At 35.7% G+C, this 15,131-nt stretch overlaps 1 protein-coding gene across 1 annotated transcript in view; it reads left to right on the top strand.

Moving 5' to 3' along the window:
• The window catches only part of mRpS30 (mitochondrial ribosomal protein S30), a 58,366-nt gene that overhangs the window by 36,976 nt on the left and 6,259 nt on the right, over positions 1–15,131 (top strand). The window contains exon 6 of the mRNA XM_081733754.1: positions 8,961–9,161. Coding sequence (XP_081589880.1) covers positions 8,961–9,161 — 201 coding nt within the window. The remainder of the gene's footprint in view (positions 1–8,960; positions 9,162–15,131) is intronic.

The raw sequence follows: 15,131 nt of genomic DNA on the forward strand, positions 1-15,131 counted from the left end.
TTGAGTTTTAGATCCTTGCACTTAGGTTTACTGCAGTAGTGATGAAAAGACTTAACTCACCCACTCACGATAATTTTCTTCCATTACTGCCACAAATTTAAGCTTACATACAATATGATTTTTAGATAACTCCTTCGCCTTGACATATGAATTATACTCTTAATACTACCCATTAATTTATTCTTTCTCTACTCTCCTTGTTTTCCTTTAACCATACCTCCTACATGTCATTCGGAACAATACCTTAATATCTCCTTTACTTCCTTCCATTTATATTCTTTTTATACTCATTATTCCCAATGTACCTCATTGGTTCATTGTTCCAAATTTTACGTTCACCTCAATTTACAAATTTCCAGAACTCGAGTACTTTGTGTTGTCTTCTGGTAATGAAACTTTTCTGCTTCTTACAATGCAATACTCTTCATCTTCATTCATTGACTCACACATTATGCTTTCCATCACAGTCTCCTTAAGAATTTTTCACCATTTTCTCCGCCGTTTCTATTTAAAGTTTGCATTTTATAACTACGTTAATAAAACTATGTAGGTATTGCAATAGGCAACTAATCTACTGCCTTGTTCAGATGTCTATTACAGTCTCAATCATCTACCCATTATTGCTTTAAACTTGTTCATATTTATTTTCATCTCATGCTTTCAAAGCTTTTCATTATGTTCTCTGGCATCATGTTCATGTACGATTCAAATTGTGCGATAATGATCATTTTATCATTAATTCTTCTACCTCCTCTAATCAATATGTCTCCCTATCAAACTCTTAATCGATACTCTTCTAGATAGTACTCGTAAATGATGTTACTGGGAGATGAAATTTTTATCGAATACCTCTTCCCATTTCGTCATCCTATATCATTTGCAGTATTCCAACTTTAAATACTTGGTCCATACGTAAGTTTTTTCGAATCTTTGATCTTTTATCCTAAGCTTCTTTAGTACCTATATTCGAGTCACGTGCTGGACTTCTGTGATATATATCGGAAGAGACTGCAGTGGCAAGGCAAATGAAATGCTATTATGTTTAGTACACAGTGATGGATCTATGCTTGTTTCTAAACTTGCAGGTGAATGGAAAAATCCAGCGTGTATCCATTTGTCTTATAAGACCTACACTAGATTTTCTGGTAATTAGTAACAGAGGGGGCGATAAATAAGCTACATATCCACCTTTCTTAAGGGGAATATCACTTGTATGTTGTGCTTTCGTAGTATTGCCAATGCTCAAAGCTTATCTAGACACTTTGTCTTCATTAGCACAACGCGCGTTTCCATACCGACAAGTGAACCCTTTACCTGGAACACTCCTTCCCTGGCTTACTAGATCTCGGGACCTACGCCTTGTAGGTCACTGTGCGACATTATGGGATGGCACCTGAGTGCCAGTCGAGCTCACAATGACCATTTCCTAGACAGACATATATGATCTGTACGACAGCTATATATCTGAGCTGTTCCTTGCGTGGCTGCTCGGAGTAGTTATATATGGTATTAAAGTGAATGTTGTACATTTTTGAGCAGTCTGTATAACATGTTCATGATGTCTCATCGATACTATGTTGGGAACAGTACCATCTACAATCACTTTCTTCTTGTGTACAACTTTGAACCAGTGTTATTAAGCGCATTTGCAGCAGTGTAGTCTTACGATGACACTCTTGATTTGATTACACACTTCGAATATTTCTTTTTCTTTGTTTTTCTGTATTCTTGATGAAGTAGTGTATATTGTCTAACTTTTTGTCCTTAATTTCGTTATATATTTTTAACCTTGTCCCTTAGCATCCCAATTCCGTTGCCATCATCATATATTTCGTTTTCCGTTTTAATATCTAAGATATAAAATTTATTCTTGCTATCAACTTGTTCCTCAATATATTCTTTCCATCTTTATAAAGCTGCAATTCTCTCATTAAAAGTCTATTTTTATCTTTAGTTTCTATATTGTCATAGTAGTTTTCCCTTGCTACTTTCTATTTCCATGAAATTTACCTTCATATACAATATTAACATTTATCTATCCTTTTTAATTCATCTTGTCACCTTTACTTCTGTTGAAAAGATTTCCTTTTCTAATTCGCAGTTCAACTTTCTATATATTTTTTCCCTTCTTTTGTCTTCGTCCGTCTTGAAATCTAATTGTTCTGGTTAAGTAATGACAGAAGTGTATGATTGAAGCCGAGACTGCTTAGACTAACCAAGAAATGTAGCTTTTTAAATACATAGCCTACGTATAATTATATTTCCTTGAAAATGCCACATGTCAAATGGACATTTCAATCATACAACCTAATGTTTAACAACACATATAAATTCATTTATTCTGCCTCTCCGTACTTCTTCCATATAGATCAACATCGATCAATTTCATTTCTTCAACAAAATATTGGGGGGACACGTCTCCCCTGTTCCCCCCGGCAGAGACGTTCGTGCCTTTATATGTTATCGATTGCACATCACATTACTGAATACATAAATTATGGACGAGATTACATTTTTGAGTTAATAACTTAGGAAATACATGTATTTTTGAGACTTTTTTAAATTGGCTTATTGATTTTTCAACAAACAAGGCTACGGGTTGGGCCCCTTTCCCTAGTGCTCCCTCTTCGCTAGCACTGAGAGCCCATTAATTACGCCACTGGTTACTATGAACGGAACGGAGTTTTGAATTAGTTACAACTAATCTAGCAATATCTTAAGTGATTTTGCATAGGGCAGAGCCCACCCGGAAATTTCCGGGTATCCGGGCAAGCCAGTCAGCCTCTGAATTGAACAAAAATTGAACTTTTAAGAGTTAATCATAACTTCGGACTATCTTTCAATAACAATAATATGTACTGTCGTCTTATTATCGGAGAACTTAAAAGCTTGATGAGAAGATATTTCATCATTATACTAGATGTGCACAAGCTTTCAGCAAAATGGGTGTCGAAATTTCTGAACAGTGATCAGAAGAAGGAACTAATTTGAAGTATCCAAGACAGTTTTCTCCCGTTTTAAGACTAGCACTCCGAATTGTCCGGCTCTATTAGTTATTGGAGTTGAAACATGTCTCACTCTGATTATCATTTATTCCCAAACTTGAAGAAACACCTCAAGAATCATCGTTTTGAGGACGTTCCTAGGGTTACCAGGTACTTAAAAAACCTGGAAAAGTCAGGGAATTTAGTTGTTAATAGTACAAAAAACTATTAGTGTTGTTATTTTTTTTACTTCTCTGCTTTTGACCATGCAGAGCGTTGTGAGCATACTTTTCTTTTACGACTAAACTCTCTAGCATAAGGAACCCGAAGAATTTAAGGCGACCAACTGAACTTGATTGTGCCAGTTTTTCTTTCTGTGAGCTTAGTGACAATATTAATGCTAACCTCCTATCTTGTGGGTATTCTCAATCTCTAGTTGATTGTATGAGTGAAGGAGGGGGAAGATTGGGTAGATAATGGACGAGCAATTTATGTCAAAGAAGTTTTAAAACTGTTTTTCTTTTTCCCTCATATTTCATATTTGATTGATACTTGCCCGCTTAAATTTTAGAACTTAGTGTTAGAATTAAAGAGAATAATTACACTTTAGAACCAATTAAAAGAAGCATGAGATCAGGTTTTTAGCAAGTTACTGAAAATTATTCAACTCATGAATATATACGTTATGATATGAGTAGCTCGTTTGCAAAACCAGTTCATTGCATTTTCTGTTACGGGTCATTTTTGTATGCATTTAAACGAAAGGGCTTTCGAGACGAAACAGATCAACTGGACTTTTTTTTTTATATCACAATTTTCTCGGAAATAATGATGAGTTCGAAGAACTGTGAAAGGTAATGAAAGTTTTGCCTATTCTTTCTCACGGAAATACGATTGTTGAAAGTGTTTTTTTCTATTAATAAGGACATAATACTAGAAAACCTTTGTAAAGATTCAATAGTAGCATTGATATTTGAATATGATTCTGTAAAATGTTCTGAGGACTTTGTGCGGTGGAAATAAATGGGAAAACGCTTTAGTATATTCGTGTTTCATGGAAGCGGTAAGAGGAAGCCATGAATTAAAAACGTGCCGAAGAAGATGCAGTTGAGTTGAAAAAGCATGAACGTAAACGCATAGCTGATAAAATTACTATACTAGAGAAAAAGAAAGCAAAGTTATCAAAACAAGCTGATCTGGAAACGAACTATTAACGTGGAAATTGCCACCTTAAAAAAATCTCTTCCGTAACGCAATGGAAACTTGTGACACCTGTTTGTTAGTTACGGTATTGTTTGCTAACTTCTGTTTATTGTCATCAAAATACATCATAACTTTCTGTTATTAACTTTTTCTTATGTAAAGAATATATAAAAATATACAGATAGACAGAGGGTGAATGTCGTAGTAGGCCTTTCTGTAGATTTTTCTGTTTCTTTCTTTCTTTTTTATTTTTATTATTATTATTATAGAAATTTTAGCTAGCAAAGAGATCCTAATCTTAGACACTAAAATATACACTAGAAACTCAAGAAATTCAATCTGAAAAATGTGCCCTACAAACCTGGGAAACTTGGAAAAGTCAGGGCTCCTGACGTCCAGTGTGCTCCTGAGACCTATTTCCAGGCACAATCAGAGGAATATTACTACAAGAGTTAGAAAAGCAGCAACATTGCTGCATCAAGTGTACCAATCTTAGGGGAATATATTGAATAACTGTGTAACTTCATCCTTCAAGCTCTATTCTTTCTGGACAAAATCAGGAGCTTTTCTGCACTTCCTCGTATAGTGAAAATTAAAGAAATCTTAAACGAAGGCACCTAAATTTAGAGATGTAGTATTTTTTACAGTATTTTTCAGCATCCAGTATTTTTTACGTACGAAATTTCTCCGAAATAGAGCATAAATAATACATGGTATATGCGGAGATCAAAAATTGTTGCCCATACTGTCAAAAGTGAATACTTAATCATCCATATGAGTTTGTTCCACATCATCATATTCGGAGGTTTATTCGAGGTCCTACCGTTTTCTCCCACATTCTCTTTCCTCCAGAATAAGAAATTCCCGATTACCTCAGTTCGTATCTACAGAGTTTAACAAGGTATTACTATTCATTTTAAACGTATTGATTGATCAAAATATAAGAAATAATACTAACTTCTTAAAATGTAAATATATTCGGTCATCCTTGCGAAATAATTTGGATATCGTTCGACGCTGGTGTCTATTTTCCTGTCATCATACACAGATTTAGCCTAATCACAACCCAAATAGTTTCCATAACGATGTTTTTAAGAAGATTGTTAATTCACTTTATTAAAAGACACGTATATTGTGGTTTGATTGTATGGCTTTTTTGATTGCGCAGTTCATTTTTGAGTACGTTACGAACGCTGCATTTTATCTTCATTAGTTGAAGTAAAGAAAATGGGTCTACCGTACTAGTGTAATCACTCAGCTATGATTCGATATCGATAATATCTGCTTCTGAATCATGGAATAAGATTTTTAAACAAAAACAACAACTTCTTTTTTTAAAGCCAAATTAATCATGAGATACTGATGATAAAGGAAGGTGTCGTCGGTTTCATTACTAGTAGCTATATAGATTAACTACTAAACAACATAACAAACATGCTCTCCTCTCCTTTACTATGGTATAGACGTTGAGCTGAGTGAAGTGATCGGTTTCATTCAGAGGAAGTGGAAGTAGTAAACTGTACTACTGAATAATACATATTCTGATGTTTAGGGGCACTCTGTCTCAGTGTAGAATGCTCACCTATAGTGCGAGGGGTATGCTGTTCGATTCCATTCGATGCGTTAGTGTAGTGGATAATATCTTGTTTGTGGGTTTTTTCAAAGTACTCCTGTTTCCTTCCACGTCCTCATTCCATTAATCACTTGTTTCTTTTGGCCAACAGAGCAAAATCGTGAACGTAAAACTGCAAGATTCCATTTCATTTTATATTTGCAGAAAGTATTTGAAAAACTGATACAGGAAGAAATCAGAAGAAAGCAAGAATAAGCAAAGGAGTAAAGCAAGGATGTGAACTTCACCTCTCCTGTTTAACGTCTATATAGAAGAGGCTATGAAAGAATTCTTTGATAAAAACAAGAAAGTCGTGAAAGTAAATGGACTGGTTTTCAGCACAGTAGAGTTTGCTGATTGTATAACTGATAGCGGAGAACGAAAAGGATTTGCAGGAAGCACTTTCAAACGTGAACGACCAACTGGAGAAAACATGCAAAATGAAGGTAAATAAGAAGAAAACCAAAGTGATAAAGTGCAAAAGCGCAGGACACGAAGGGGCAAACATATGGGTAGAGGGAGAGAAAACCGAAGACGTTCCCTTATTTAGGAAGTCTAATATCCTCGGACGGAAGAAGTGAAAAAGACGTAAGATCAAGAATAGCTCTGGCTTAACAAGTATGCAGTGGGAAAAGAGGACTGCTAACATAAGAAATGTGCCGCTGGACGTTCGAAAATGATTTATTAAAACTTGGTATGGAGCGTGGCGCTTTTCGGATCAGAGACGTGGACATTGAGAAAAACTGAAATACCCAAACTGGAAGCATTTGAAATGTGGTGTTGGCGCATAATGCTGCGCATATCACGGACCGAAAGGAAAAGGAATGAAGACGTACTAAAGGAAGCTAATGAAGGACAACAGATCATGAATGTAATAGGTAAAAGAAGAACAGCATGCTTGGCCATCTTATTCGGCACTCCGATTGAATCACAGTGTTGATAGAGAGAAAGGCATAAGGAAAACCAGGAAGAGGAAGACCAAGGATAGAATATCTAGATGCAGTTACGAGGAAGTGACCTTATCAAAGTATGTAACTGCTCTGCCAAGAAAGAGGAAAGTTAAAATTTCCATGTTGCCCATCAACCTATAGTTGGGTAGAGGAAGAAGATTTGAAAATAAAATGCTGAGGCGAATAATAGGACCGAAGAGGGAAAGGAATTGGGAATGGCGAAAACTTCATAACGAGGAACTTTTTAACTTGTACCGTTTACCTAACATTATTTGAATTATTAAGTATAGGAGGTTTAGGTGGGCAAGTCATGTAGACGTAGGAGCGCTATCACAATTTTAACTGGAAACTCAATCGTAAAAAGATCATTAGGAAGATGTATGCGCAGATAGGAAAACGGCTAAGTTGGCTAAGAACAAAAGTCAATCGAGAGCTTTTGTGAATGCAGCATTGAACCTTCGGTTCTAGGGCATAGAGTTAGTTAGTTAGTTTTATTAGGTGCTTATGATTTGGCATGGTGTTCCTCTATATCTGGAAATATGATTACGCAACACTAAAAATTATGCTATAAACTTGTTCGCTAAATACTTCATCAGACAAAGAGGGAGAGAACTAGGAAAAGAAAACAAACTTTAAAGAACAGTATTCCATATGGTACTCACTTGAATGCTTCGCAGCTAGTTTTCTGTTGTTTAGTTTTTCATTTTTTCTTCCTTCCCTGTTTGATGTAGCACTTAGCAAAAAAACATATTCATTAGTTTTTTTGGGGGGGGGGGGAGGGGGGTTATACAGTTTGCACTAACCTCTCGTAAATGAATTGTTTTCCTGCCCTCTTCGGGACTTGTGTAGAAACTATTATATTGTTCGAATATATAACAAATAGTTTAACATCATACTATTATTCAAAGAAACTACACAGTGTTTGCTATGATTAGGAAACTTTTAAATTGATTTTACTGTTTTTCTTTTTATTATTTATGTATTAATGATATGTCCTTATTATTATTTATGTCTCTTCTTCTATTACTGACTTACAAAGAGCTTAATTTTTTAAATCTTTTATTGTTATAGCTAAGTAGAGGAGCAACACAGAAGCACGAAATACACTTTAGATAGATGAATGCTACCTTGAACATGATTTTGGTTATCAGAGGGTCCAGTAAAACTAGTTTTAAAGAAAGCTTAATAAAGCACAATTCTTGGAAATAATTGTTAGTTTAATTATTGTGACTAAAAATTAAATTTATTATTTTATGTTTCATTTCCCAACAATGAAAACTCTGGCGCTTCAACAACGGATTTTTTTTTTCTTTCTTATATCCCTATACTGAAGTTTCGAACTTAAGAATTTGAAAGTATGACTTCAGATCTGTGAAGAGCAGGGCAACACTACATTGGTGTGGAAAATTTAAAAATAGGCATCGATCTTGCATAGATAGACAAGATAAATAAACTAACATAATATTTCGCGTAGTCGAAAGAGATGAACGAGAGTCCGGCATCATGTTGTCAAGAGGTCTTCCACACGTGCACAGTGAGCAAGAAGTTGCATAGCGTAACCGTAGCGCCGAAGGCGTTTGCTCCTCAACATAAAACAGTCTAATGCAAAGGACGAGACAGTGTGTTTTAGTCAGAGAGCTGTTAAGGTACATTATTGTGTTACTCCCAGCAACATCAACCGGAGACATTTGAGTGACTTCACAGGGGAAAGAATCATCAGCGAATTGGAAGAAGAACGAAGTATGATGAGTGTGACTCTGGAGTTTCTATTGCCGATAGTATTGCTTCACATGTATGAGAAGTCCGAATTACAGGCAATGTTTTGCGAAGGAGACGCTGTCAGCTATAGCAGAGGATCACCGTTACAATGGGAAACAAACAAAATGCAATGTTTCTATTTCTGTGGGACGTTAAACTAAACTTGCATTCATTTTCTTAACTACTCTGGTAAGTAACAGAAAGAGAGGTTGTGGTGCATTAAGACGTTCGTGAAAGGATTTGTACTGTAAAATATTTGGCTCACATGTGAGCTGTAACATTTATAGTAGTTAACTCTTAAGGCATCTGACGGCATTTGGATGACTGAAGATTTAATGGTTACAGATTGTGTAGTATGTATTACAGCTATTATGACTGTTAGTAAGTTCAAAAACCATATGTCAAGTCACAAATTATATTATTTATATATTTGTTTTTTAAATCTTTTCCTAGGTTTCAGCACATACAACGATGTTACGTATCCTCTTGTGACTCAGACGATTGTAACTAATGGGCAGATGTGGTCCTTTTATGTGTATCAGTTAAATACCACACTTCTACACTCAGACGCCGAAGGCAATCCAAGATGTAATTTATGTTGGGGTACAGAACCTATCAAGTTTTTCGACCGGATCGAAGATGGGAAAGTAGAAGGTAATGATACAATTTCAGATTAAAAATTAGGTCTAATACTAGTTAGAGAAAGAGTAGTTTCTGTGTTTGTTTCCAATAATATTAATAATACATAGAATTAAAAGTGTGTAAATTATATTGAAGAATTTAAAGCTTAAAATATCAGGTTGTCTAGGAAGTATTGAGGCTTTGGAGGTCAAATTTCAGAATACATTTATTGTGATTATTAATTTTTATTAATTTATATATATATATATATATTGTAGCAGCACTCGATTTTCGAGTAAATCGATTTGTATATTTTGATTCTATTTTAATGTTTATGTCATGAAAAATCATTTATTAAGGTTACGGGAATTAAATGTTGAGTATGAGAGTATAATGCAAGCTGCACAATGTTGCTAATGTTTGTGTCAGCAGTTTGTTGTAAATAAATGTGAATAAGAATGTCTTCGTTGAGAGTCTGGCAATGTAGGAAGGAAATGTTGACAATGTGTCTATCTTCACATTAGCCAGATTCTATACAGTGTATAAAGTGAATCTGTAAGATTTCATGAATTTCACGAAATTACGGATATGCGGAGAATTGCTTAGAATCGGGAAATCAGAGCGTGTCGAGGATTGCAATTTTGAGTCTTGACACATGGAAGGAATTTGTCTCTCTATGTGAAAACGGTGTCGCACGTGCTGCAAGCAGACGACAAGCAGACGACGGAGGTTGGACAAAGCTCAACAAAACCAGAGGACGAGAGAGGTTTTGGATCAAGTCCTGGAAGTCCATAGAGGAGTCCTCAGGGTGCAGTTGATCGAGTCTATGATCAAGTTTTAGTGATCAGTCTTTGGTTCGAGTTCTTGGAGAACCAAGATTTAGCCACGAGTCAGCCTGATGACAGGAGAAGGATATATTTCATATACCACACCATTCTAACAACGTAGAACATCACGCCAAGAATAGCAATTGAGAGGAGCCATATCTCAATGCTCGTTTTCGTCTTTCAACAGTAAGGAGATTCAGCATAAAGGAGCCGGGTTCAACGCCAGAACAACGTGGGAATTACACCAGATCATCCAGGTATGTGTTGCACCGACTCAGGGCTCAAAGGCTCAATACTTGACCGTTTCTATACCCGTCTGGCAAATTATTCTTAATATCCGTCATTACTTGCGTTCTGAAATCTTACAGTAAACTCATAAGTCAAAGAAATACAGTGATATTAAATTAATGAAGTGGACGTATCTTTATTTGATTTATCCCCAATGAGAAACCTCTCGCAATTGAATATCAAAGGTTATCCCACTCATTCTAGATGGTCAGTGGAAGGCATCCAGTTGCACTCAACTTTGCATCCCCAATTAGGCACTGAGTGGCTGGGTTGTCAATATATATATATATATATATATATATATATATATATATATATATATATATATATATATATATATATATATATATATATAATATTAAAATTCTGGGATACCTGGAGCAGTTTTAACCAAACGTGTGTCATACATATTACCTACAGCCTGGAAACAATACTTTTGGGATTAGGACTCCCCCTGGCACATCTAGGGGGAGGGGTGGCATATAAAAAATAAGCGAAAATGACCGACATTAGTATCAGATTCATAGCTTTTGAGGTCATATTTGAATCCCGACACCCTCGGTGCCGTTTAGATCCAAGTTGAGCCCCATTACCACTTTGCAGGGATGGTGGTGAAATGATGACATGTAAAAAATTATCGAAAACAACCGATATTAATGTCGAATCCAAATTTTTGGGATCTCTAAGTTGATTAGTGTCAGTTCCTTTGTCTTTTAAGTTCAAGTTTAGCTCCCAGTGGGAGTAAGATCCCCCTGGCTTTCCTATGGGGAGTGTGAGGGGTGATATAACAGTAATTAAAAATGATCGATAACGAAATCCATAGTTCTCGGGGTCGTTGAAGTGAATCGTAACTCTTCTGATGCCGTTTAATTACAGGTTCAGCTTTCATCAGCATGTCTTGGAGGAAGGAACAGAAGGACATGTAAAATAATGGGGAAGACTGATGTTAGTGTCGAATTCATAGTTTTCGGAATCGCTAAGATGAATACCGACACTCTAGATGCTGTTTAAGTCCGCGTTCAGCCTCATCGGCATGGTACGCGATGAAAATGAATTGAAAATAAAATATCCAAAATGAACGAGAATAGTAACGTGTGCTACAAATTTCTAACTGGAATGACTTAGTATCTTAGAAACTTTTTATACTTGGGAGCAGAGCGTAGCTCATCTGAAATTTGTAACATCGTGTATTTACACAACTCAAGGATGAATTTAACTAATCTTCTTAGGATAAGAAATGAAATAATCAATTTCTTTTGGATATTTTCGACATCACACCACAAGCTATCAGGACTCGAAATGGTTTTAACTATAAAAATCTACTAAATCGTAATGGTACAGAAGCTTGACCATTATAACCATCCAACATCGTAAATAGATGTAATACTCACAGGTAGTTCAGCTTTGATAATCTCCAATCGATATCTATTTACTCTGCGATCTTAATTTCAACTCCCTAGTCCACTCTGTACTCAACCAGCACAACCCCTTTTCGGGATTCCGATGCTTCCTGGTTGTAGCGTAGAGCTTAGCTCAGGTCTCCTTATGAAATGCCTCACTTTGCTATTTCCGTATAGGAAAACTTCCTATAATTGTGGTGTGATGCCTACGTTATATGTTTTTATTTTCCTAAACAGTTTGAATATCGCTTCCTTGTTTTACAATAAACAAAATAAATTTACAAAATGCATGTGAGGATTTTGGATACTTTACATTACCCCTGCCTCGGAAGTTTGAGCTCGATCCTATGTGCCAAAAGGAAAAAAAAGTACTACTGTCCACCTGTATATACATGAAAAGAAGAAAATAATTAAATTCGTCCATTAATCTTTGAACACTCTGTATATGTAAAGTTTTCTTTTGACTCGTATGTATGTATATGAGTTCCATCACCAGCATTGTCCGTCACCAATGACATGAATATATGTTGTTTGTATCACATGAGTATTCTGCTGACAAAGTAATACTACAATAAATGTAGGTTAATGTCACTGCATCCTGTCTGTAAGAAAGGAAGAAAAAAAATATTGTCACAAAACACTTCGCACTCTGAATGAAACAAAACACTGCACTTCAGTTTATTTCACTAGTTATGTGTGAGTTTGTGTCTTTCGTAGTCTGTTCCTTGCTATACCGAAATACATGTTATTTGAAGGTATGTACTCGGTCATATGTATTTAATTGTCATTATCACTGAAGTCCTCACTTCGATTTAATACTTTTGATTGACAGTTAACATTTGAGATTCATTTGCAAGACAGTTCTTTCAATCGAAAGTTTTCATGCAAAATTGTTTCTATTGAATTGGTGGATATTGTTGATATGATAGTGTGCTTACGATAGGCTGACGAGAAAGTTTATAGGGAATTACACTGTCCTGTAATAATAATAATAATAATAATAATAATAATAATAATAATAATAATAATAATAATAATAATAATAATAAACAATATGTATATTAATTTTTTGTGCAATAAATTACAATGATATTCACTGCTTGTATTTAGAATTAATGCTTAGTTTTGTATAAACATGTGATTTCAGCCAACAGTTTTCAAGGTTGTTACGAGCTCGTATTACTCCAATAGTGCTGTTGCCTTTATGATAAAACAAAGGAGTTGAAGCTTCATTCTTTCCCAACCATCGTTTATTAAAATATCTGAAATTGAAAACATCAACTACTTTTACCTTAGTGACTTCTCATATGATCTCGGGCGGTTCCGGATTCGATTCCCGGTGGTGATACTCGGTCGAAAATTGTGAAAGCTTTTTCATGTCAGCCAGCCTGTGAGATTTTCCTCATTCACACTAGACATATGCCGGGATGATGCCTAACATACAGGCCCCAGGTCGCTTCCTTCCTTTCCTTTCCTCGGGTAGTATGATTGCCAAAAAAAGTCATTCGTCATACGTGACGGGATAAAATTGTCATAGATGCCGAAAGCCCAGAAATCTAATTCCTAATCCTAATTTTTTTCAGCGATTGATTTTCGTTTGCTGCTTTACTGTAAAAAAGCATGAAAGTTGTTTTTTTTTTTTTTTTTTTTTTTTTTTTCCTTCGGAACATTATTTAATAATGATTAATACTTGTAGTGAAACTACAGAATTTGATGTTGAAGTTACTCCGAATGAAGGATTTTATATTTTGAGTGTGCTAGAAGGATATTTCCAGATGGAAAGGAAGTACATGCCGCAGTTCCAAATACGATATTTCTGCTGTTATCAACATTTATTTGTTGTGATTTGATGTATTAATCATTCTGTAAACTATATTAAATGTGCGTTTGCTTATTGAATTTTCTTCATATCAGTGCTACAGAGTAACGATTTTTCAAAGTGGGATATTTGATAGAAACAAAATTACGGCACTGATTAAGCAAAAAAGAGTATGTAAGAGTATGTGCATAGTAAGGTTGTTATTAAAATCCTCAGTATCACTCTCTCATTATCACCAGGATAGCGACAAATCCCGGAAACTGGAAAAAGTCAAAAAGACCGGAAACGATAAGGAAAAAATCAGGGAATTCTGCTAAGTGTCAGGAAATATTGATTTGCTAAGAATGAGATTCTGAAAACATTTGAAATGATTTCGTATGTGGTTGGGTGCTCATTTTTTAATTGGCAGCTTAAAACTTAGAAGCTTATCGGGGTTTTCGACTAACGATGTGTAACAAACTTACATTCTGTAGTTATGCCAGGGTGTCTATCGGTCACGAAAGTCACGAATGTCACGAAAAAGTCACAAAATCAGAAAATGGTCATGAAAGTCAAGAAGAAGTCACGAAATTTGGCTTTTAGATCACGATTATTTTTTTATTAGCACAAATATAAGTACAGACTGAAAAATTTTGTTTTATAAAACGTCAAAATTCACCACCAAAATGTCTATGGTTGGCTTTAGACGCTACCAAATCGCAAGTAAATCATGCTTCTATCGTATGCAGGAAAATTCGGCCTAATTCGCACCCAAATTTGCTCTTGAGAATGTTAAGAAATTTTATAGTCTGATAAAGAAAAGGTCACGAAAAAGTCACGAAATTTCATGTTGGAATTTTAGTAGACACCCTGTGTGCGCATTATCTTTGCTTTCGCTTGTGCAGTGGAATAACATATTGATGAATCATCCATAAAATGCAGTTGGATCAACGATCCAATGAGAAATTCATTTTCGATCCGCATAGTTCCAACCTTTTTCTCTTTTTCGTTCGCACTAGTTTCAATTTTATCGGCTTTCTGTCCTGTATTAAATGAGGATAACATCATATAAATGAAATAATTCTGGGGTATGGTTACTCGTGTTCGAGCTTCTGTGTTGTCATTGTATGTATTATAATTCGTAAAGAGGCTTATTTCGGAAATGCGTAGAAATGAAATTAAATGAAAAATTAGGTTTTACGTTACATGGTTATGCCAGCTAGGCTGAAGGGGACGTGATGATGAGAAATAATGAAATGGTGGAATGAAAAAAGTGGGAGAACTCCGAGAACGCATTGGGGAGCGCGGTGGCTCAATAGTACAGCGTTCACCTCCGGTGCTTGGGGTCCCTGGTTCGATCCCAGCTCGCGCCATGCGAACTTTGTGGTGGACAAACACCGTGCTCGTGGGTTTTCTCGGGGTTCTCCCGTTTCCTCCCACTTTCTTCATTCCACCACTTCACTCATTTCTCATAATTACCGTTTCCTTTAGCCTAACCGGTATAACCATGGGACGTAAAACTCAAAGATTTTTCTGAGAACTCTCACTGTATTTGTTCACCACAAAGTTCACTTTTTGTGAGCTGGGAACCAAGGACCCCACGCACCATAGGTGAACGGTCTACCACTGAACCACCGCGGTCCCGGGAAATGTGTAGAGTTTACGAAAAACTGATAAAGTTCCATACCAG

Source organism: Thermobia domestica, chromosome 12, assembly GCF_964235325.1.
Source record: "Thermobia domestica chromosome 12, izTheDome1.hap1.1, whole genome shotgun sequence".
Lineage (NCBI taxonomy): Eukaryota > Metazoa > Arthropoda > Insecta > Zygentoma > Lepismatidae > Thermobia > Thermobia domestica.